The following is a 22,296-nucleotide window of genomic DNA, read 5'->3' as shown; positions in this document are numbered from 1 at the left end:
ATTGGTCCTGCTTTGAGCAGGGGGTTGGACGAGATGACCTCCTGAGGGCCCTTCCAACCCTGATATTCTATGAAATGCTGCCCCAAGCATCTGCTTGGAAAGCTGGTGCCTGGAGCCAGCCCTGATGGTAGCACCATGCTGGCTGAAAGGGGTAAACATTACTCGTTTATGTAAGCAGGCTGCCAGTTTCCTTAAAAGAATTAAAACATATTTATGAAAAACAATAAGCAAGAGGAGAGTGTTTCTACAAGACACAACTAAACACATTAGTCTAGATTGTCACTGGTAGATTTACACAATTAATAAACCATCCAATAAATCTTTTGCTTTCTTTTGCAGCATGGAAAACGCTTATTTACTTTAAAATTCCCCATGAGCCAGCTGCCAGCCCAGATGCTAACTGAATGGTGTGGCAGCTGTGTGTTTCCATGTCATTTTAGACTAGGATTAAGAAAGAAAGCCCTGTGATTGACCCTCCCACAATGAGATTCTGTGACAGACCCATCTCCTTACTCACTCTACTCTCCAAGCTGGTATTGCCTTTGTAGAGGGGGATACGCTAGCGTCTGATACCCCTTCTGGTGACACAATTTTCAGGGGCAGATGGGAGGCCCTAGCCATACTCACTACATACCCATAGGTCTCAATTGGGTTTGTACTTGGCACAGCTCAGCCACTACCCATGCTGCCAAGGCTACATTGCTATTTATACTCATGCTAACTTGATGAGAGCTAGCATGAACATGTGTACATAAGTAGGGGAATCACAGCCCTATCTTGTGTAGACATAGCCTTGGAAAAACACCCAATCTTGATTTTAAAATTGCCAGTGATGGAGAATATGCCACAGATGTATTCCAAATTATTCCAAAGGTAATTACCTTCATTGCTAAAATTTTGTATCTTATTGCCTGTCTGAATTTGTCAAGCTTCAACTTCCAGCCATTGCATCATGTTATACCTTTCTGTGATAGATTGAAGAGCCCATTATCAAATATTTGTTCCCCATCTGTAGGTACTTTTAGACTGCGATCATCACTCATTAACCTTCTCTTTGTTTAGCTAACTAGACTCAAGGAGCTCAATCTACCACTAGAAGGCATATTGTTTAATCCTTTAATCATTCTCATGGCTCTTCTCTAAACCCTCTCCAATTTATCCACATCCTTCTTGAACTGTGGACACCAGAACTGGACACAGCATTCCAGCAGTGGTTGCACCAGTGCCAAATACAGGGGTAATATAACCTCCCTACTCCTACTTGAGATTTCCCTGCTTATACATCCAAGGATCACATTAGCCCTTCTGGCCACAGCATTGCATCAGGAGCTCATGTTCAGGAGAAGTGGTGAGTCATTGTCAGCTAGACCTGAGTCATACCCGAATTGCAGATCATATTTATTGCTCCGTGCTCACAGTGTTAAGGCAGGTTCAGCCCTCTGAACCAGAAGCAGATTTTGTTCATTATTCAAGGCCTTGAGGTTAGTCAGAATCTGAGTCCGAAGTTTGCAGGGGCTTGGATCTTGTGGGCCTGGTTTTATTGCATATTTAAGTGCCACATGTCTCTCCTCTGGATAACATCAGCTTGTTTGCATGTGTTGTGTTTTCTTTTCCCCCTGGGAGTAGTGGAGCGAGGTGCAGCAGATGATAAACAGTACCCCCATCTATATGTACCAGGACTGCAGCGTGCTCTCATTGGGCGACACTGATCACTGGCTCCGCACCAACTGGATATACCGGGGTGAGGCAGCCTCCCGCATCTATGTGGAACTAAAGTTCACCGTGCGTGACTGCAAGAGCTTCAGGGGTGAGGTGGTGACCTGCAAAGAGACCTTCAATCTCTACTATATGGAGTCAGAGCAGGATGTCGGCATCCAGTTCCGTCGCCCCCTGTTCACCAAGGTCAGTAGCAATGGGGGTTGGGGATCCTTTTGACCCCCCCAACCTAAACAAGATGAGGCTGGCCAGATGGGAGACCTCCATGGAAATCAAGGGTCCCATAGGGAACAGAATGGGTGATGCCATAGGAAATGCTCTCTCTCTGCTGCCCCAGCATGATGGTCAGGGCCCTCTTTGCTGCAGGAGGTGCCAATTGTCAAATGAGCTGTAGAACAGAGGGACTGAGAACATTTAATGTTGATGGTAATGCTTTGCATTTACATATCCAAGGACCATGAAGGGTTCTAACAAACATCATCATTCCTATGTTACAAATAGGGAAACTGGGACCAAGAGAGATCAAGTGACTTGCCCAAGGTAATAAAGTAAGTCAGGACAGATAAAGAAATAGGACATAGGTCTCCCGACACCTAATCCCCTGCTCTGATCACTGGTCAGAAAAGAGTGCGTGGCATTTTCTTTGAGGGTAGAGGTAATGGTCTCATTGGTTGTACCAAATTCTTATTTGCATCACCATGCTCTGCCGCCCTATGTTTCTCCTGCAGTTTCATTTGGATATGGTACTTATTGTCCCTTCTTCCCCAGAAGCAGCTGAATTCCAGTGAAGAGAATCTCAGCTTTCCTGTAAACAGTCTCCCATAATCAGGGCCCAGTATGTTTTGTGGCAAGCCATAGACCTACATTCTTTGGCAGTCCTCCCCTCTTCATTTTCTGCAACACATCATGATAAAATTCTTCTTGAAATTTCTACAGCAACTTCTAGTAAACTCAAGCCCAGAGAGTTGCACTGAATTAAATAGGAAAATGAAAAATACAAGTATCTTGTAACTTCATTTGGGTTATTTATTTTGACATTAAATTCATGTTTTTCTATTCATTCCCGCTGCCCCCACATTTTCACTATGTTCTAGTGAAATTCTGGAGATTTAGGCAGTTGGGTAGGGGACAGGTGGGGATTTTGACAGGTAGGAGGAAGTTGGGGCTTCCAGTATTAAAAAGGAGGAGATCATCATCACCCAGATCTTATTCATAGATTCCAAGGCCAGAAGGGACCATTGTGGCCTCCTGTATAACACAGGTCTCAGAACTTCCACAAAATAATTTGTAGAGCAAACCTTTTAGAAAAAACATCCAGTCTTGATTTTAAAATTGTCAGTGATTGACCAAGACACTTGGTAAATTGTTCCAGTGATTAATTACCCTCACTTCAATTTACATTAATTTACATCATATTTCCAGTCTGAATTTGTCAAGTTTCAGCTTCCAGTCATTGGATCATATTATCTCTTTCTCTGCTAGATTGAAGAGCCCATTATCGAATATGTATTCGCCATGTGGATACTAATAGACTGCAATCAAGTCACCCCTTAACCTTTGTTAAATAGATAGACTCAAAGAGCTCAATCACTGTAAAACAGGTTTTCTAATCATTTAATCTTTCTTGTGGCTCTTCTCTGAATCCTCCCCAATTTACCAACAGCCTTCTTGAATTGTGGGCACAGAACTGTACACACTATTCCAGCCATGGTCACAGCAATGTTAAATACAGAGGTAACATAACCTCTCTGCTCCTGCTCGAGATTCCCCTCTTTAGGCATTCCAGGATCACATTAGCTCTTTTAACCACAGCATCACACTGGGAGCTCATATTCAGCTGATTATCCACCACAAGCCCCAAATTTTTTTCAGAGTCACTGTTTCCCAAAGCAGAGTCCCACATCCTGTAGTTATGGCCTATGTTTTTTGATATCTACCATGTTGCATCAGTAGATCTCAAAACACTTTAAAAAGGAGGACAGGATCAAATCCCCATTTTACAGATGGGGAAACTGAGGCACAGAGAGGTGAAGAGGGTTGCTGAAGGTCACCCAGCAGGCAAGTGGCAGAGCTGGGAATAGAATCCAGGTCTCTTGAGTCCCAGTCTGGTTTTGTATCCACTAGGCAACATTGCCTTCATCACCTCTTTTCCTCCCCCTTGGGGCAGGGGCAGAAGTGACTAGACATGTTTTTTTGTGGAATTTTAACACCTACTTCTTTGCATCCAGCTTTACGGCAACAGCTGTCCCAATTCCCCACTCCTCACGTCTGTTGTTGCTGCATCCAAAGATGGCAGTTGAGCCCACTTGAAGTTTCTTGTGAGCTGATTACCAGTTGACTGCAGAGATGTTTCAGGCTGGGGTTTTCAGAGGAGTCTAAGGCCTTGTCTACACTAAAGGGAAAAGTCGATCTAAGGTACGCAATTTGAGTTACATGAATAGCGTAACTCAAATTGGCATAGCTTAGATCTACTTACCGCGGGGTCCACACTAAGCGACGGGGACGGGAGATGCTCTCCCATCGACTTCCCTTACTCTTCTCGATCAGGTGGAGTACAGGAGTCGACGGGAGAGCAATCGGCGGTCGATGCATCGATCGCCACAGCATCAATCCTCCAGTAAGTGTAAACAAGACCTAAGGGAGTTAGGTGCCCAACTCCCACGGACTTCAGATTTGCCTCAAAAGCCTAAATGCAGAAGCAATGCCCATCTAGCCAGGGTCTGGAAACACACCCACTGTCCCCTATGGATTATATCAACAGATGGGAAATATCGAAGGCACATGCAGGACTGCTCACAAGCACCTGACAGACAGAGAATTGTCAGCAGCAGTTTATTCAAAATGTAATTTCAACTAAACAAATCCAAAGACTATCACTGTTTATTGGTAGACAAATTGCTGACAGAAAAAGAACGAATCCACCTCAGAAGAATGACTTGTTTCTGTAGTCTGTAAGTGTGCTGTGGCAGCGCTCAAAGGCCATCCTGAGATCAGGGCCCATTATGCTAGGTGGTGTACAAACAATGAATCCGTCACATGGCTCCTGAAGAGAAGTTAAGTGGAGAGCTGGGAGGAAAAAATAGAAACAAGGCTTGTGAGGCAGATGGGGGATGTCCATAGGGGTTATATAAAATGAGGGAAACAATGGGGAACGAGTGCACTGGTTTTATGTGTTTGTGCTTAGTCATCCACATGCAAAGATGGGAAGATCCTGGAGTCCAGAGCACCAGAGCTAGAGAGGCCATAGAGAAAGAAGTTACAATGAAGGCTGTATGGGGCTGTAACAGGGCATAGGTTTTCTTTCCCACACCTGATCCCTGATCACTGCAATAACCTTCAGACTCTCTTCTTTTAGTGTCCACTCCATAGAATTTATTCAGTTGCCTCCACCAACACTTGTGCAGTGCAATAACAACAATTCTAATACCTATGACCCTATTACCTGTTCTTCAGGGCCCTGTGAGGAAAAGAGACCTCCTTTTCTTGGGATCAGCTTCAGTCTGGGCATAGCTAGCCCTGTCTTCCCCTCCTGCTAATGCTTCCTTCCTGCCTTTTATCAAGATAGTCAACTGATGAGCCAGTTAGTTCCCTCACTCACCCAGATTCCCCATCTGATTAGCTAATTCCTCTATTTCCTCAATCAGCTGTCACTGGGAAACTAATTGAGGCTACAGTGATCAGAGTGCTGGCCCATCTATCTCAGCACTCTTGACACAGGGGCTTTGGGGTGAAAGACGCATGACAAATGTAACCTTGGAGGAAGATCTTCAGGTGCCATAGATCTTGATTCTTCCTCTCCTATTCAGGTCAACACAGTGGCAGCAGATCGGAGTTTCACAAGCCGGGACATTGAGTCAGGCGCTATGCAGCTGAATGTGGAAGTGTGCCCGATACGGAAGCTGTCTCAGCGTGGATTCTACCTTGCTTTCCAGAACTCTGGGGCCTGTGTGGCTCTGGTCTCTGTCCGGGTATATTACAAGACTTGCCCAGAAACAGTGGGGGGACTGGCCCGCTTTCCAGAGACACTGGCAGGCTCAGAGGGGCTGACAGAGGTGCCAGGGGTCTGTGTAAAGGATGCAGCCGAAGAAGCAGGCTTCCCACCCAGGATGCATTGCAGTGCTGATGGGGAGTGGCTGGTGCCAATGGGCCGGTGCCTGTGTGCTGTTGGGTTTGAGGAGGCTGACAGAAGCTGTGTAGGTAGGTGTGCAGAGGTGGGAAGGGGGCAGTCAGGTGCAAGGGGAACAATGGGGAGATGGAGATCTGGGCAGTGATATAATCCAGCAGTATTTGCAGGGGGTGAGAGGTGAGTTATACTCACCTGACCAAGAGCTACCCTAAGTGCATCTGACTTTGCTACTGCCTCTCTCTCTGTGTCCCCATCTCTCACCCCTGCTGTCTGTGCCCTGTCTGTCTCTCACTGATTCAGTTAGTCTCTCTTTATTTCTCTCTCTCTTTTGTTCCTGTCCCTGTCAGGCGTAACAGTTGCACACACTCCTCCACTCCCTCTTGGTCTCCTTCCAGCAGCCCTTCAGGTCTGGAGCTGGTTTCTGGGAGCTGTAAGTATATGACTGACACTGACTCACTCAGCAACCAGCTCCCAACCATTAAATGGCAGCCGTGTTCTCTGGGGTACTGCAGCTAGGTTAGGGAAGAGCAGATGGACAGATCAGCACCTTTGTCCCCCATGTCCAGGAACTTGGATATGTGGGTGGGAAGGGTCAAAGCTCTCCCTGTATTGTGCACATGCATTCCCTGTGTGGGAGAGAATTCTGCTATGTTGGGGAATGAGTGTAGCACCCCCTGCACAGCCCAACTCAGCATTCAGGGAGAACGAGCACATGAGAGACCATGGGCACACCCACTGTATTGGAGGGGAGCGCTTGACAAACTGAACTGGGCCCATCACAGCAGTAGATTGAGTCTCCCTTTGGCAGCGAGGGGAGAGAAGGTGCTAGTGGACTGTCTTCCAGCCTGTAGCAGCTGGGAGAGAAAGGGGATGTGTTGAGGGTATGTGGATGGCACATTGCTGAACCTATATTGCTGATGGGGGTGGTGACTGTGCCCAGGCAGTTACAGGGCCCACAAGTGATACATTCCTGCTCATGTCCCGCATAGTTGCAGCTACAGGAATGAAGAGGAGAGGGAGAATTGATGGGAGCCTAAGTGCACAGGGTGTCAGGCAATCCACACTAGATTCTTAGTGTCTATAGGGGCCTTGACTGATTCCCCGTCTCCCTGCCTTGCTCTCCCTCTGTTTGCTCCAGTGTGGCAACTTGATCTCTGTTTGGATTGCTGATGCCTCCCCATTCCAGCCTTGCTCTGGGAGCTGATGAAGGGTTAAGGGAGATCCCTGCCCCTCCCCTTTGCTCTCCTTCAATGGCTCAGCCAGTTTTTCCACTTAGCTGCTGCTGCTGAACTCTCCCCGCCCTCCTGGGAGCTGAGCACGCTCTCCTGGGAAGGGGCAGGGAACCCATCATGCCTGGGCTGGTTCTCACCGCTATCATGGGGTGGGACAGCCTCCAGGTCCTGGCTACTCCCCCTCCCAACCCAAATATAGCTGAAGCCAGATGTGTCCTCCAAAGGGACAGCAGGGATCAGGGTAGTCGCCCAGCGGGTGGTGGGGGTGGGGTGGGGTGTGTGTGAGGGAATGGCAAAGCTTGAAGTGGCATCTTGTTGGTGGATGCAAAGAAGGAAGGCTAGGTCTAGGGCACCTGTTTGTCCACCCACATCTCCATTCCAGTTGCTTGCCAGTGGCAAGGGGCCAAGTGCTCTGCAAAGGATCAGAACTGATCTAGATCTCTTGCTGAACCCACCCAGTGCGGCAGAGGCCAGGATCGTGGCTCTGACCTTTGCCTTTGGAAGGAGGCGGGCTCCAGCTCAGAGCTCCATCCTGGCATGGGGAGGAGGACTCAGCTCTGGTCCTCCATGAGGAGGACTCAGCTCTGGCCTTTGTTGTCCTCTGATGGGAAGAGGGGTGGAAAGGTAGGAAGAGTCATGGGATGGGATGGGATGGGATGGGATGGGATGGGATGGGGGCCAGGGGAGATCCAGCTGTGACCTGTACCCTCTGATAAGGGAGGAGGGCACCGAATGGAAGACATCTCTGACCTTTGCCTTGGAATAGGAGGATGAGGAGGGATAGTACTTGTGGTGTGAGGGGGTCCCAGCTGTGCACTAGTTCAGACAACTGTTGGGTGACTTTCCAGGTACTGATATCAGAGTGTAAAGCCTTAAGGGGTCTAAGCCCAGGCATCTCACCTCATTGCACCCACCATAGATCTATGCTCATGTGGAGATAGATGGTTCTGCATCCCAAAGGTGTTGCTTGTGGGCACTGGTGGCATAGCTTTCCCAGTGGCCAGCCTGCACCTCTGGCATGAGCTCCCTGTGGTAAAACAATTAATTATGAAGGTGCAGGATGCCTCTCTTTGCCGAAGACTTCCAAGCCAGTTGGGTCCCCTGGTTTCCTAGCTGAATGGCAAAGCAGCAGGGAGCATGTGGTTTGGTCTTTTATTATTGAACTCTTGATTGCCTCATCTTAATCCTTGTAAGGTGCCCAGTCACCCTAGTGACATGCACCAAATAAATACTTGTAATAACGATGAATGAAGGGCAGGGCAGCCGGTTCTGATCTTTGCCCTCAGGAGGGCGGTCCTGGTCTTTTGCCTTTCCCAGAACCTGTTTTCCCCATTTGATTCCTTCGGACTTTAATTCCAAACAACAAAGCTGCTCATATGCTATGTGCTGGGAAGGCATGGGGAACAGGCAGTTGGGGGTGGCGAGGAGGGGCAGGGTACAGGAAGTCTGAGAAGGGCTCAGCTGACGTCTCTAACGGGGAGTCACCTCCCACTCTGGGTGCACTGAGGGCAGAGACTCTCTGTTCCTCTTCCTGTTTGATGAGCCCACAGAGGCCTTGTTAAAGATAATTGGTGGGTGGGACATGGCGGCAGCGATGGCAACAGCGCGCTGGGCCAGTCCCACACTCTGTACCGCCCCCGCAGGGGAGGGGTGCCTCATTTTCTGCTAACGTGGCGGGGTCACCCCAGTTTGTATCTGATTTATCTGAAACTTGTTCCCTTCTCATATCCTCCTCCCACATGTGAATCAGAATTCTCGGCTCTGGGATGGAAACCCGGCACAGCTGCCCCTCAGACAGAGGCAGGGAAACCTTGCTTTGAATGTGGGGGATGGGGGCTGGGGTGTGTGCCAGGGAGCTTGGGGTTCTGGCAGTCATGGGGGTGGGAGGGCAGCAGCGGGGCAAGCACTCACCTTGGCCTCAGACCCAAATAGCAGGTTGAGGAAGTGGCACAGTTAGGCAGCTTGGTATCCCTGCCACCCCCACCCCCACCCCAGGCCTCAAAAGCATCCCCCCAGCCACCTTCCTGCTCCCCATCTGCTGCTTTTAGACTACTGGCAGAGGTTCCTGCCCTGGAGTGGAAACAGCTCTCCTCACATCCCTGAAATGACACCTGCCTGGCCACCCCTTCCCACCTAGCCTACCACCAGCCCCCATGTCTCTCCCTCATGCCAAGGGAGACCAGGCTGCCCCTTCTCACAATCAATCCTCCCATGGGACAGAGGAAATATTGTGGGGACCAAAACATAGATCAGCTCTCATAATATTTCCATTGCTGCGGCATTAGCCTGTGCTCCTCCCCTAGTTCTGCTACCCCTGCCATCTTGCTTAACCCCTTCCTGCCATCCAGCCACCCCAGCCCCCAGGGGTAGTGTGTGCAGGGGTCCCTAAGGACACCAGTATGGGAAGCAAGCTGCCACACTCTGCACTGCAGTAAGAATCTGCCTTTCTGGTGTGGTGCTGCCCCTTGCAGGCACTTGTTACCATTGCACCTTCCATCTGACTTGGGTTCATTCCATTCTCTCATGCTAGCTCAGTGTGGTGACATAATCCTGTCTGTCTGGCATGCCTCTTCCCTGTTAGATTCTAGTCGTGTTCCCTCCCCTGCTCGTCAGCACACCCTCCACAGGCCCACACTACAATTTCCCATCTTATTTTCTTACCTTTAGAAGCAGCAGCCCACTCTGTCTAACTAGGCGTTCCTCACCCAGGGCCATCATTTCAGAAAAATGCAGGGAGGGCGAGCAGCATCCCTGCTTCCGCCTCCCCACTGAGGCTGTGGCAGCTTGTGGGGGGTTAGTGGGCCGGTCCTATCCTGGTGGGGGGCGGGGAAGTGGCTGGCTGGTTCTATCCTGAGGAGTGGGCAGTGAGGTAGAGGTGGGGGTGGGGGTGGGGTGTTTTTCACCAATGGCTGGCCTGGCACAAGGATCAGGGCCCAGCTTGCTCCATGCTCAGCTCTGGCCCTGGTTGGTGCTGCTTCCTGTCTGGCTGGTAGGACAGAGGCTCTCTGTTCTTCTTCCTGTTTGGCCAGGCCCAGCCGCCCCCTGTCATGACACAGGGACAGCTGGACCAAATCTGCCACCCTCCTCAAAGTCTGGGAGCTGGGGGGAGCTAAGGTCAAATGCCCTTTCTGCCGCATACCAAATGATGCCTCATCCCCACCCATTGTCTTCTGATGGGCTTGCCAACTGTCACCAACACCAGCAGTGCAGGGCAGGAGAGGAGAGAAGGGTAGTACATGAGGAAACATATCAGGACAGCGTAAGGGGAGAGTATAAAAACACACTCATCCCGCTCCCTGCCTGTAGCACTTGGAAACCCCTGGAGGCTGCTGCTTCACCAGGCCCTGTCCAATCCTGCTTCACCAGGCCCTGTCCTATCATAGAATCATAGAATATCAGGGTTAGAAGGGACCTCAGGAGGTCATCTAGTCCAACCCCCTGCTCAAAAGCAGGACCCATCCCCAACTAAATCATCCCAGCCAGGGCTTTGTCAAGCCTGACCTTAAAAACTTCTAAGGAAGGAGATTCCACCACCTAAATAGGCAAGGCATTCCAGTGTTTCACCACCCTCCTAGTGAAAAAGTTTTTCCTAATATCCAACCTAAATCTCCCCCTCTGCAACTTGAGACCATTACTCCTTATTCTGTCATCTGCTACCTCTGAGAACAGTCTAGAGCCATCCTCTTTGTAACCCCCTTTCAGGTAGTTGAAAGCAGCTATCAAATCCCCCCTCATTCTTCTCTTCCGTAGACTAAACATCCCCAGTTCCCTCAGCCTCTCCTCATAACTCATGTGTTCCAGTCCCCTAATCATTTTTGTTGCCCTCCGCTGGACTCTTTCCCACCTGCAGTCCTTGCCACCTGGGGAAGGGCGAGGGAGACCCCCCAAAGCTGCTTGGTGGCAGGATTGCTGCAGGTGACAAGAGGATGCAGATGATATTGCTGGACAAGTGAGAGTTCAGAGGAAGGAAGGGCAGAGGAAGTCAGGTTTCTGGGGGTAAAGTCAGGATGTAGGGTTGGTATCCACTGAAGTGGTTGTCCTCCTCACTTGGTTTCCCCATTCAGCCCTTGCTCACCTTAGCAGCAGGGACTGGGTATATATGCCATCTCCACATACCTGGCAGGCAGTGTAGTTCAGTAAGCGTGAGGAGACCTGAGTTCCATTCCTGGCTCTGCCACTGACTTGCTTGAAACCTTGGTAAAGTCACTTCCCCTCTGTTCTTCAGCTTCCTGTCTGTCTGGTGGGGTGATAGTGCTCCTGCTCCCCAGGGTTTGTAAAGGGTTTCGAGGTCAATAGGGGATGAGCATCACATAAGTGCTTTTGTCCCTCCAGTCCATGAATTAGAAGAGGTCTGTAGGGTTGGTTGAGAATTGTATGGTGAGATGGTTGCCCCTTTTGGGGTGTTAGTGATCTGACTAGGGTTTGCTTAGAAGGGTTTAATTGCCATATAGATTTCTGGGCTCGGGCTTGAGCCTGGGCTCTAGGATCCTGCACGGTGGTCCCAGACATCTGTGTGTAATGAAACAGCCCCCCAGCCCGAGCCCCGTGAGCCTGAGTCAGCTGGCACGGGCCAGGCACAGGATTTTAATTGCAGTGTAAACATACCCATAGATGGTTTGCTAACCTGAAGCAGACTTTTTCAATTTGTTGACAAAATCAGAACATTTTCATAACTGAATATTTTTTCAGTTTGCTGGCTGAACTGACAAATCAGTTATTCACTCGGCACTAGCCAGGGGCCCATCCTTGATTCTTCTAGATCTATCAGCACCCTTTAACACCACGGGGCACGTAATTTTGTTGATTCAGCTGCAGATACTGGCCAGCAAAGATGGGCTTACACTTGAATGGTTCTGCTTTTTCCTGAAAGATGACAAGAGAGTGCTGCTGGGCAAGTGCCCACATGTCCTCAGTGGTTCCCTCTTCCTGCACTCTGCAGGCTTCACTCTTTGTGCTTTACCTGCTCAATGTGTATCCACAGCTGATGGGTGAGGCTGTGACACTCTTTGGGTCATGACGCCACTATTATGGGACTGACATACAAGTCTGTGTCATCAAACCTGGATGGAGCGGTCTGCCTGCTCTCCCTGGCCAAGACAAAGGATGGATGGAAATGAAAGGCTGAGGCTCAGTCCAGCAGTGACAGAAGTTAGGGAGAAGCCTGAATTTGTGGCAGAGAGAGTGCCTGACCCTGTTGTTGAAAGGGGTATGCCTGCCCTTTGTCAATGAGCTCCTGGAAACATTGCTGGGTCCCTCAACTGCTCCCCAGTTCCCAAATAGCATTGGTGGCCTGGAGCATCTCTTTCCATCTCCTTTGGGTGAGATGATTACAGTCATTTATGTGGTGCAAACCTCACCACGGTAACCCACACCTGTGACCTCCCTACTGGGTGATTGCAAGTACTCTTCATTGGGCTTCCCTAGAAGACTCCTGAGATGCTACAACCAATGCAGAATACAGCTGCCCTCCGACTTAGTGGTTTTGGCCATAGGGAGCACATGGTATCTCTTCTTTGCAGTCTACACTGGCTTCATGTCCAGCTGCATCCAAGTGTAGTTCAGGGTGTTGACATTGATCTAGAAATTGCTACATGCCCCGAGGCTGGCTAGGCAATGCATTGTCAAGATCGGCAAGGCCACTCGTGCTAACAGTCCCCCGACTGAAACCTGTGGTGTCAGTGGGCACCCTTCCTTGTTATGGATTTCCACAGCCCAAAGAGAAACCCTGTATGTCCAGTGAAATTTTTATTTTAGATTAAGGGAAACAATCAAATAAGAAAGAAAAGGAAAGTCTTCATGAGAGTGTGGGCATTTTTTTGGTACCAGGCTGCATCAAATCTGCCTCACAGTTGCTCTTCTGGACAAGCAGATGCTCCAGAAAGTAGAGGAGTAGTGCAAGAAAACTAAGTGCTAGCAGTTCCATAGCTGCCTAGCCCTAGACCACACCCAGCTCTGGCATTTGCAGCCCAGGGTGGCACAGCCAGGTTTGGTGTAAATCTTGAAGGGACAGGAAATGTGCTGTATTTATGTTGGGAGGAGTCTCTTTGAGGCTGACCAAGTCCCAAGTGTTTGATTGATTTTTCCAGGGACCTCCCATGTGCAGTCTCCAGCAGCCATGATCTTGTATTCCCTACCCCTGGGAGCAGGAGAGAGGGAGGAGTACCAGGGCTGTGGAGGTGGAAGATGTGGGAGCCAGGCAGAGTTGGCTGGTTACTTACCACTAACCCTGTGCTTCCCTGTTGTTTGTGTGTCTGCAGCCTGCCCGCGAGGATTCTACCGTCACTTCCCAGAGACCAAGCGCTGCCTCAAGTGCCCCCCGAACAGCTCGTCCAGTGCTACAGGGGCCACAGCTTGTCCCTGCAACCTGGGCTTCTACCGGGCACCCACGGAGAGTCAAAGTGTTGCCTGCACTCGTGAGTCAGGGCTTGGGGAGGAGAGCAAGAAGAGGAAGGGTCAGCAGGAGAGAGGAGGGGGGAGATCCAGGTGCAGAGAGAAGGCTTTGGAGAGGGAGATGCTGGTGCTGTGGAGAGAGAAGTGCCTTATGGGGCGGGGAGAGAGGCAGTCCTGAGCCACATGAGGGGGAAGAGAAACTACTGTACTAGTTTGTGCATTGGAGCCTGTATGCTGGATCTAATTCTCTCTCCCCCACTCTCTGCAGGTCCCCCTTCTACTCCCCGCAATGTCAGCTTCTCCCTGGTGGGGACGCAACTCTCCCTTTGGTGGCAGCCACCCAGCGACCATGGTGGGCGCAAGGATCTGACCTACAGCATCTCATGCCAGCGCTGCTCTGTCCTGGCATGCGAGCCATGTGAGGATAGCGTGGTCTTCTCCCCCAGTGCCTCAGGCCTCAACAATACATCCATAGATGTGGATGGTCTAGAGGCTTATACCAACTACAGCTTCACCGTGAAGGCACGTAATGGTGTCTCAGAGGTCAGCCCTTTCCCTCAGCGGACCTCCCCTGCAGTCTGGGTCTCTGTCGGGCACGCAGGTGAGTCACCGAGGTGGGCAGGGGAGCGATTTCCTTCGAAGGGGAGGCAAGAGGAGAGTCACTGTGGGTCTCTGAGCCTTCTTCATCTTATATCTCTCCTTATGCTGCACCCGTCAGCATGGTACCTACCTTCTGCCTATTGACTGAGTCTCTTCTAAGGTGCCCCCATGTAACAGTACCGAACTGGGCCTGTAGAGAGAGACACCTTCCTGTCCGATATATGCAACAAACAAACCACAACATCTTGGTGCAAATAGAGCCTTTAAACACACTGAAGTCAGGACATTCACAAGTGCAGGTTCCTACCTCACCACTCACTTATCCACCAATGATGGTGTGAGACATGGAAAGAGTGTGGCTTGACTCTTGGATCCCAGGATAATTCACAATGCTGCCATTAGGGGACCATGTTTTCACACCTAAACAGAACACGTTTGCCCTGGACTAGCTGAGAGATGATAAATGTGAAGTCTCACGATGGCATTTCAGGTTTCAGAGTAACAGCCGTGTTAGTCTGTATTCGCAAAAAGAAAAGGAGTACTTGTGGCACCTTAGAGACTAACCAATTTATTAGAGCATAAGCTTTCGTGAGCTACAGCTCACTTCCTCAGATGCATATCATGGAAACTGCAGCAGGCTTTATATATACACAGAGAATATGAAACAATACCTATTCCCACCCCACTGTCCTGCTGGTAATAGCTTATCTAAAGTGATCATCAGGTGGGCCATTTCCAGCACAAATCCAGGTTTTCTCACCCTCCACCCCCCCACACAAATTCACTCTCCTGCTGGTGATAGCCCATCCAAAGTGACAACTCTTTACACAATGTGCATGACAATCAAGTTGGGCTATTTCCTGCACAAATCCAGGTTTTCTCACATCCCCCCCACCCCCATACACACACAAACTCACTCTCCTGCTGGTAATAGCTCATCCAAACTGACCACTCTTCAAGTTTAAATCCAAGTTAAACCAGAACATCGGGGGGGGGGGGTAGGAAAAAACAAGAGGAATTTGGCATTTCACTGTCACTTGTCAGAGCTGTATGGTGTTAAGTGAGGGTGTATTCATGTTGCTGTAGGAGCCCTACCTATGGAAATTCCTTTCTGCATTTAAAGTCTTCACCTCGATGCTGCATTAATAGAGCTACAGTGGGTGTGGATGATGTTTCAAAAGTACAACAAAATCACAGCTGAAGTGCCCTTGCCATCAGCAATGATTTACTATTGAACCCCTGGCTTACCCTCAGGCACACCAGAGAAGGATGAGCTGAATGCAGTACTGGAAGCTCAGCAGGGGCAGCAATGGGAGAAGCTGTAATCTGGGCAAAGGGGCCACACAGAGCCTGGGAGGATGGAGTGGGTTTAGTTTGTGTTCTCATCTATTTCTGTTTCATGCCATTGCTCTCCCCTGTAGCTCCAGTAACGGTGTCCCACCTGACTCTCACCCAACGTGATGACAGCAGCCTGTCTGTGTCTTGGCCAGCCCCACGGCACCGCAGCCGGAGCTCAGTGCAGTACGAGGTCATGTACTTTGAGAAGGTGAGAGGCACCTCCTCTCTGCTCCTTACCTGTGTCTCTTCTGCTTTTTGTTTGTGACACTCAGAAACTTTCCTCCTCTAGATGTCTCAATAATATGCTAGGAGTCGAAATAATAAGATGGGTGAACTAGAGTGCCTCATTTTAAATGAGTATATTGATATAATAGGCATCACAGAAACTTGGTGGAATGAGTGTAATCAATGGGACACAGTAATACCAGGGTACAAAATATATCGGAAGGACAGAACAGGTCTTGCTGGTCGGGGAGTGGCACTATATGTGAAAGAAAGTGTAGAATCAAATGAAGTAAAAATCTTAAATGAACCAAACTCTACCATAGAATCTCTATGGATAGTAATTCCCTGTTCTAATCATAAGAATATAGCAGTAGGGATCTATTACCGACCACCTGACCAGGATGTGATGGTGGCTGTGAAATTCTCAGGGAGATTAGAGAAACTATTAAAATAAAAAACTCATTAATAATGGGGGATTTCAACTATCCCCATATTGATTGGGTACATGTCACCTCAGGATGGGATGCAGAGTTACAGTTTCTTGACATCTTAAATGACTGCTTCTTGGAGCAGCTAGTCATAGAAGCATAGAAGATTAGGGTTGGAAGAGACCTCAGGAGGTCATCTAGTCCAAACCCCTGCTCAAAGCAGGACCAACCCCAAATAAATCATCACAGCCAGGACTTTGTCAAGCTGGGCCTTAAAAAAGTCTAAGGATGGAGATTCCACCACCTCCCTAGGTATTCCAGTGCTTCACCAACCCATTCCAGTACTTCACCAATCTCCTAGTGAAATAGTTTTTCCTAATATCCAACCTAGCCCTCCCACACTGCAACTTGAGACCATTACTCCTTGATCAGTCATCTTCCACCACTGAGAACAACCTCTAAAAGCCTTGGCTGGGATGATTTAGTTGGTGTTGGTCCTGTTTTGAGCAGGGGATTGGACTAGATGACCTCAGGAGATCTCTTCCAACCCTAACATTCTATGATTCTTTGGAAACCCCTTCAGGTAGTTGAAGGCTGCTGTCAAATCCTCCCTCCCTCTTCTCTTCTTCAGATTAAATAAGCCCAATTCCCTCAGCCTCTCCTCATAAGTCATGTGCCCCAGGCCCCTAATCATTTTTGCTGCCCTCTGCTGGACTCTCTCCAATGTGTCCACATCATTTCTGTAGAGGGGGACCCAAAACTGGACACAGTACTCCAGATGTGGCCTCATCAGTGCCAAATAGAAGGGAATAATCACTTCCCTCGATCTGCTGGCAATGCTCCTACTAATGCAGCCCAATATGCCGTTAGCCTTCTTGGCAATAAGGGCACACTGTTGACTGCTATCCAGCTTCTTGTCCACTGTAATCCCCAGGTCCTTTTCTGCAGAATTGCCACTTAGCGAGTCGGTGCCCAGCCTGTAGCAGTGCATACAATTCTTCCGTCCTAAGTGCAGGACTCTGCACTTGTCCTTGTTGAACCTCATCAGATTTCTTTTGGCCCAATCCTCCAATTTGTCTAGGTCCCTCTGGACCCTATCCCTACCCTCCAGTGTATCTTCCTCTCCTCCCAGCTTAGTGTCATCCATGAACTTGCTGAGGGTGCAATCCATCCCATCATACAGATCATTAATGAAGATCTGAACAAAACCGGCCCCAGGACCAACCCCTGGGGCACTCCACTTGATGCTGGCTGCCAACTAGACATCAAGTCATTGATCACTACCCATTGAGCTTGGAACCCACGAGAGGAGAGGCAATTCTTAATTTAGTCCTAAGTGGAGCACAGGATCTGGTCCAAGAGGTGAATATAGCTGGACCGCTTGGTAATAGTGACCATAATATAATTAAACTTAAGATCCCTGTGGCAGGGAAAACACCACAGCAGCCCCACACTGTAGCATTTAATTTCAGAATGGGGAACTACACAAAAATAAGAAGGTTAATTAAATAGAAATTAAAAGATACAGCGCCAAAAGTGAAATCCCTGCAAGCTGCATAGAAAGTTTTTAAGACACCACAATACAGGCTTAACCTAAATGTATACCCCAAATTAAAAACATGGTAAGAGAACCAAAAAAGTGCCACTGTGGCTAAACAACAAAGTAGAAGAAGGAGTGAGAGGCAAAAAGGCATCCTTTAAAAAGTGGAAGTTAAATCCTAGCGAGGAAAATAGAAAGGAACATAAACTCTAGCAAATGAAATGTAAACATATAATTAGGAAGACCAAAAAAAGAACAGCTAGCCAAACACTCAAGAAGAAATAGCAAAAAAATGTTTAAGTACATCAGAAGCAGGAAGCCTGCTAAACAAACAATGGCGCCACTGGATGATCGAGATGCTAAAGGAGCACTCAAGGACAATAAGGCCATTGCGGAGAAACTAAATGAATTCTTTGCATCGGTCTTCACGGCTGAGGATGTGAGGGAGATTCCCAAACCTGAGCCATTCTTTTTAGGTGACAAATCTGGGGAATTGTCCCTGATTGAGGTGTCATTAGAGGAAGTTTTGGAACAAATTGATAAACTAAACAGTAATAAGTCACCAGGACCAGATGGTATTCACTCAAGAGTTCTGAAGGAACTCAAATGTGAAATTGCAGAACTACTAACTGTAGTCTGTAACCTTTCATTTAAATCAGCTTCTGTACCAAATGATTGGAGGATAGCTAATGTGATGCCAGTTTTTAAAAAGGGCTCCAGAGGTGATCCCAGCAATTACAGGTCGGTAAGCCTGACTTCAGTGCTGGGCAAACTGGTTGAAACTATAGTAAAGAACAAAACTGTCAGATATACAGATGAACATAATTTGTTGGGGAAGAGTCAACATGGTTTTTGTAAAGGGAAATAATGCCTCACCAATCCACTTGAGTTCTTTGAGGGGTTCACCAAGCATATGGTCAAGGGAGATCCAGTGGATATAGTGTACTTAGATTTTCAGAAAGCCTATGATAGGGTCCCTCACCAAAGGCTCTTAAGCAAAGTAAGCTGTCATGGGATAAGAGGGAAGGTCCTCTCATGGATTGGTAACTGGTTAAAAGATAGGAAACAAAGGGAGGAATAAATGGTCAGTTTTCAGAATGGAGAGAGGTAAATAGTGGTGTCCCCCAGGGGTCTGTATGGGGCCCAGTCCTATTCAACATATTAATAAATGATCTGGAAAAAGAGATAAACAGTGAGGTGGCAAAATTTGCAGATTATACAAAATTGCTCAAGATAGTTAAGTCAAAGGCAGACTGCAAAGAGTTATAGAAGGATCTCTCAAAACTGGGTGACTGGACAACAAAATGGCAGATGAAATTCAATGTTGATAAATGCAAAGTAATGCACATTGGAAAACATAATCCCAACTATACATATACAGTAATGGGGTCTAAATTGGCTGTTACCACTCAAGAAAGAGATTGTGGAGTCATTGTGGATAGTTCTCTAAAAACATACACTCAATGTGCAGCAGCAGTCAAAAAAGCGAACAGAATGTTGGGAATCATTAAGAAAGGGATAGATAATAAGACAGAAAATATCATATTGCCTCTTTATAAATCCATGGTATGCCCACATCCTGAATACTGCATGTAGATATGGTCACCCCAAGTCAAAAAAGATATATTGGAATTGAAAAAGGTTCAGAAAAGGGCAACAAAAATGATTAGGGGTATGGAACAGCTGCCATATGAGGAGAGATTAATAAGACTGGGACTTTTCAGCTTGGAAAAGAGATGACTAAGAGAGGATATGATTGAGGTCTATAAAATCATGACTGGTGTGGAGAAAGTACATAAGATAGTGTTATTTACTCCTTCTCATAACACAAGAACTAGGGGTCACCAAATGGAATTAATAAGCAGCAGGTTTAAAACAAACAAAAGGAAGTATTTCTTCACACAATGCACAGTCAACCTGTGGAACTCCTTGCCAGAGGATGTTGTGAAAGCCAAGACTATAACAGGGTTCAAAAAAGAATTAGATAAGTTCATGGTCCATCAATGGCTGTGTTTGCCAGAAGCTGGGAATGGGCGACAGGGGGTGGATCACTTGATGATTACCTGTTCTGTTCATTCCCTCTGGGGCACCTGGCATTGGCCACTCTCGGAAGACAGGATACTGGGCTAGATGGACCTTTGGTCTGACCCATTATGGCCGTTCTTATGTTCTCTGTTTCCATGTGTGTGTTAGCTGTTATCTGTTGTCTGGCCCCCACAGGGAGAGGATGCACACTACACGGTGAAGCAATTCCATGAACCCAATGTCACTCTGAGGGACCTGCAGCCGGACACAGCCTACCTGCTCCGTGTGCGCTCCATCACGCCCCTAGGCCCTGGCCCCTTCTCCCAGGAACAGGAGTTTCGCACCCTCCCGCCAGGTGAGGCACAGCTTCCCTCTATCTGATTGGTGGGTTGCAGGGGCTTCCCACTTATGCCCTAGGTTCTTCCCCCAACACATAGAGTTGTGGAAGAAAAGAACAGACGAATAGTACTTTTGGGATTCTTGTTATCTGGGGCCAAGTCCCGCCGCATTTTACCTGGCCCCTGAGCATGATTCTGGTTGTGAACTCAGCTACAAGCTGGAACAAGGTAGGTGAAGGAAGGGAGGTCTCCCTGAGAGCACAGAGTGTAGCGATTAGTGCTGCAGACACCACGTGATAGGGGAGGCACCCTGTCTCTCACAGGCCTCTCACCCCCAGCCCCAGGTCAGTGCAGGATTGTTCCCTACATCCTATATGGGGGGTCTCCCTCTCAATCCCTTTTGGAGACAATTCCACAGACTCACAGATCTCAACATAGTGTCCTGACATTCAGCCGAAACTTTCTCTTCCTTAATGTCACACTGCTGCCACTAGCTCTAACGCTTTTTATTTGGCTTTTGAATTAGTGGTCTAGCTAGCATTGGTTGTAAGTGAAATATTGTCTCATCCTTCATTCTCCCTTAGTCCTTCTTTGTCTAGGAATTTCCTGTTTTTCTTTCTCCTGGGTGTTTCCCCAAATGTCTCACTAGTTAAATTTTCTAAAGAATAGTGGTGTTATTAGAACTGGGTAAAAAACAATAATAAAAAAAAATCAAATAATAGAGTTGAGAAGTTGTGTCAGGTAAGTGATTCAGTTAATATAATTCACCCAGCTCTCCTAGTCACGTAGCTCTTGTGATAAACATGCATGGGCTGTTGTGGACTAGAATTGCTCTGCCTCAAGAATCTGAATGGAGAAGAGAATCTGCTTTATCCAAACAAACCGGACACAAACCCCGTTGCAAGACAGAAACTAGGACCAATATTTTAAAAACAGGAGCCTGCAGTTAGGCTCCCAAATCCATAATTAGTCATCTGCTGGATTTTCAAAAGTGCTCAGTATCCAGCAACTGCCAATGAACTAATTGGCCTCAGGACCAAGCTCAGAGTTTGATGAATGTGTGCAGAAGGTGGAGGAAAATGTCCATTTTTCAGGACAGATTGCATGAGTGGGGAAGAAGGCAAGCTAGACTCCTTTGGAGACTCAAGCCTCCTGTGTGCCAGGCTCCCTGACTTCATTCCTGAGCAGAACGAAGGGTCTAATACAAAGTGGGTAGGTACGAACAGCTGAGAAGGAGGGAGTGGAAATATTTGGTATCTGAAAGTATTTGGAAAAATAATTCAGTTGGAGCTGAATATCAGGATCTTAGCTGGGATTCATCCAGAGATCCATTTGAAGGTGAATTTTATTCATCCAACATGTGAAATAACAATAATAATGGTATTTGGCCCAAACCTGCTGGCTTTTACACTCAAAGTGCCATGTGGCTATGCACTATGTACATGGGTAATAATTATACACTGGGAGTCCAGTCTGGCTGATGGCCACACCTCAGGATGTGTCAGCGCTATTCCTTCCCTGCTCCCATCCCCATGTTCCCTGAAATGACACAACTGGTATTTCTAGCCACTTGTAGTTCTATGCTATTGCCCAGCACTAGGGAGGGCAGATGGCCATGGCTCGTTCAGCACCATCTGCTAGACCGGCTGGCTGTTACATTCCCAGTCACCACAACCTGGGGAGGGGAGTGCTGGTCTTTTGCATTTGTGTGGGGAAAGCATGTGACTGTCATTCTATCCCGCAGACACCGGGGCTCCATCTGGCGGGGTGCTTGTCTCCATTGTCTTTGGAATCCTACTGTTTATTGGGCTGGTTGTGGGAATCTTCGTCTTCACACAAAGGTAAACTCAGCCCCTTCTTGGGTTAAAAGGGGGGGGGTGGGCTGGGTGGTATGGTGAGGGACGAGCTGTGGAGAGAGGAGCCGGGCAGTGTGATGGTGAGGCTTGGCTGTTCATTGGGGAGCAGAACGGATAGAAGTTGGGGGTGACTGGTTAGAGATGGAAGGAAGGATGGGAGGCCATGGCCAGCTGGAAGGAGACAGTTGTGGTTTGACGGTGTACTGAGGGACTTACCCATTTGCATTGACAATGTGCTCATGCTGTAGAAGGTGACTTGCAGGGCTGGCATGAGGTTTGCATGATAGGTCTGTGGGGTTGGCACTCACTGCTGACAACTGAGAAAGGAGTAGTGGCTTTCCCCACTATCCTATTTCCTCTTGGACACAGGGCCAATGCAAGGATGTTTCACACCCTAGGCGAAACTTCCACCGTGCACCCACCCACCCCGGAAGCCGTGCGGCAGCTCCCCGCACCTCTCCCTACCTCCCCTCGGCCTGGGG

At 48.3% G+C, this 22,296-nt stretch overlaps 1 protein-coding gene across 1 annotated transcript in view; it reads left to right on the top strand.

Annotated features, from left to right (window-relative positions):
• EPHA1 (EPH receptor A1) overlaps positions 1-22,296 on the top strand; it is a 64,429-nt gene that overhangs the window by 33,346 nt on the left and 8,787 nt on the right. Inside the window, exons 3-9 of the mRNA XM_084621159.1 lie at positions 1,627-1,902; positions 5,523-5,913; positions 13,332-13,487; positions 13,733-14,065; positions 15,486-15,610; positions 19,816-19,975; positions 21,703-21,799. Coding sequence (XP_084477285.1) covers positions 1,627-1,902; positions 5,523-5,913; positions 13,332-13,487; positions 13,733-14,065; positions 15,486-15,610; positions 19,816-19,975; positions 21,703-21,799 — 1,538 coding nt within the window. The remainder of the gene's footprint in view (positions 1-1,626; positions 1,903-5,522; positions 5,914-13,331; positions 13,488-13,732; positions 14,066-15,485; positions 15,611-19,815; positions 19,976-21,702; positions 21,800-22,296) is intronic.

The sequence above is a fragment of the Lepidochelys olivacea genome, assembly GCF_965140295.1.
Source record: "Lepidochelys olivacea isolate rLepOli2 genome assembly, chromosome: 1".
NCBI classification, from domain to species: Eukaryota; Metazoa; Chordata; order Testudines; family Cheloniidae; genus Lepidochelys; species Lepidochelys olivacea.
This window is presented reverse-complemented; position numbering and strand designations above follow the sequence as displayed.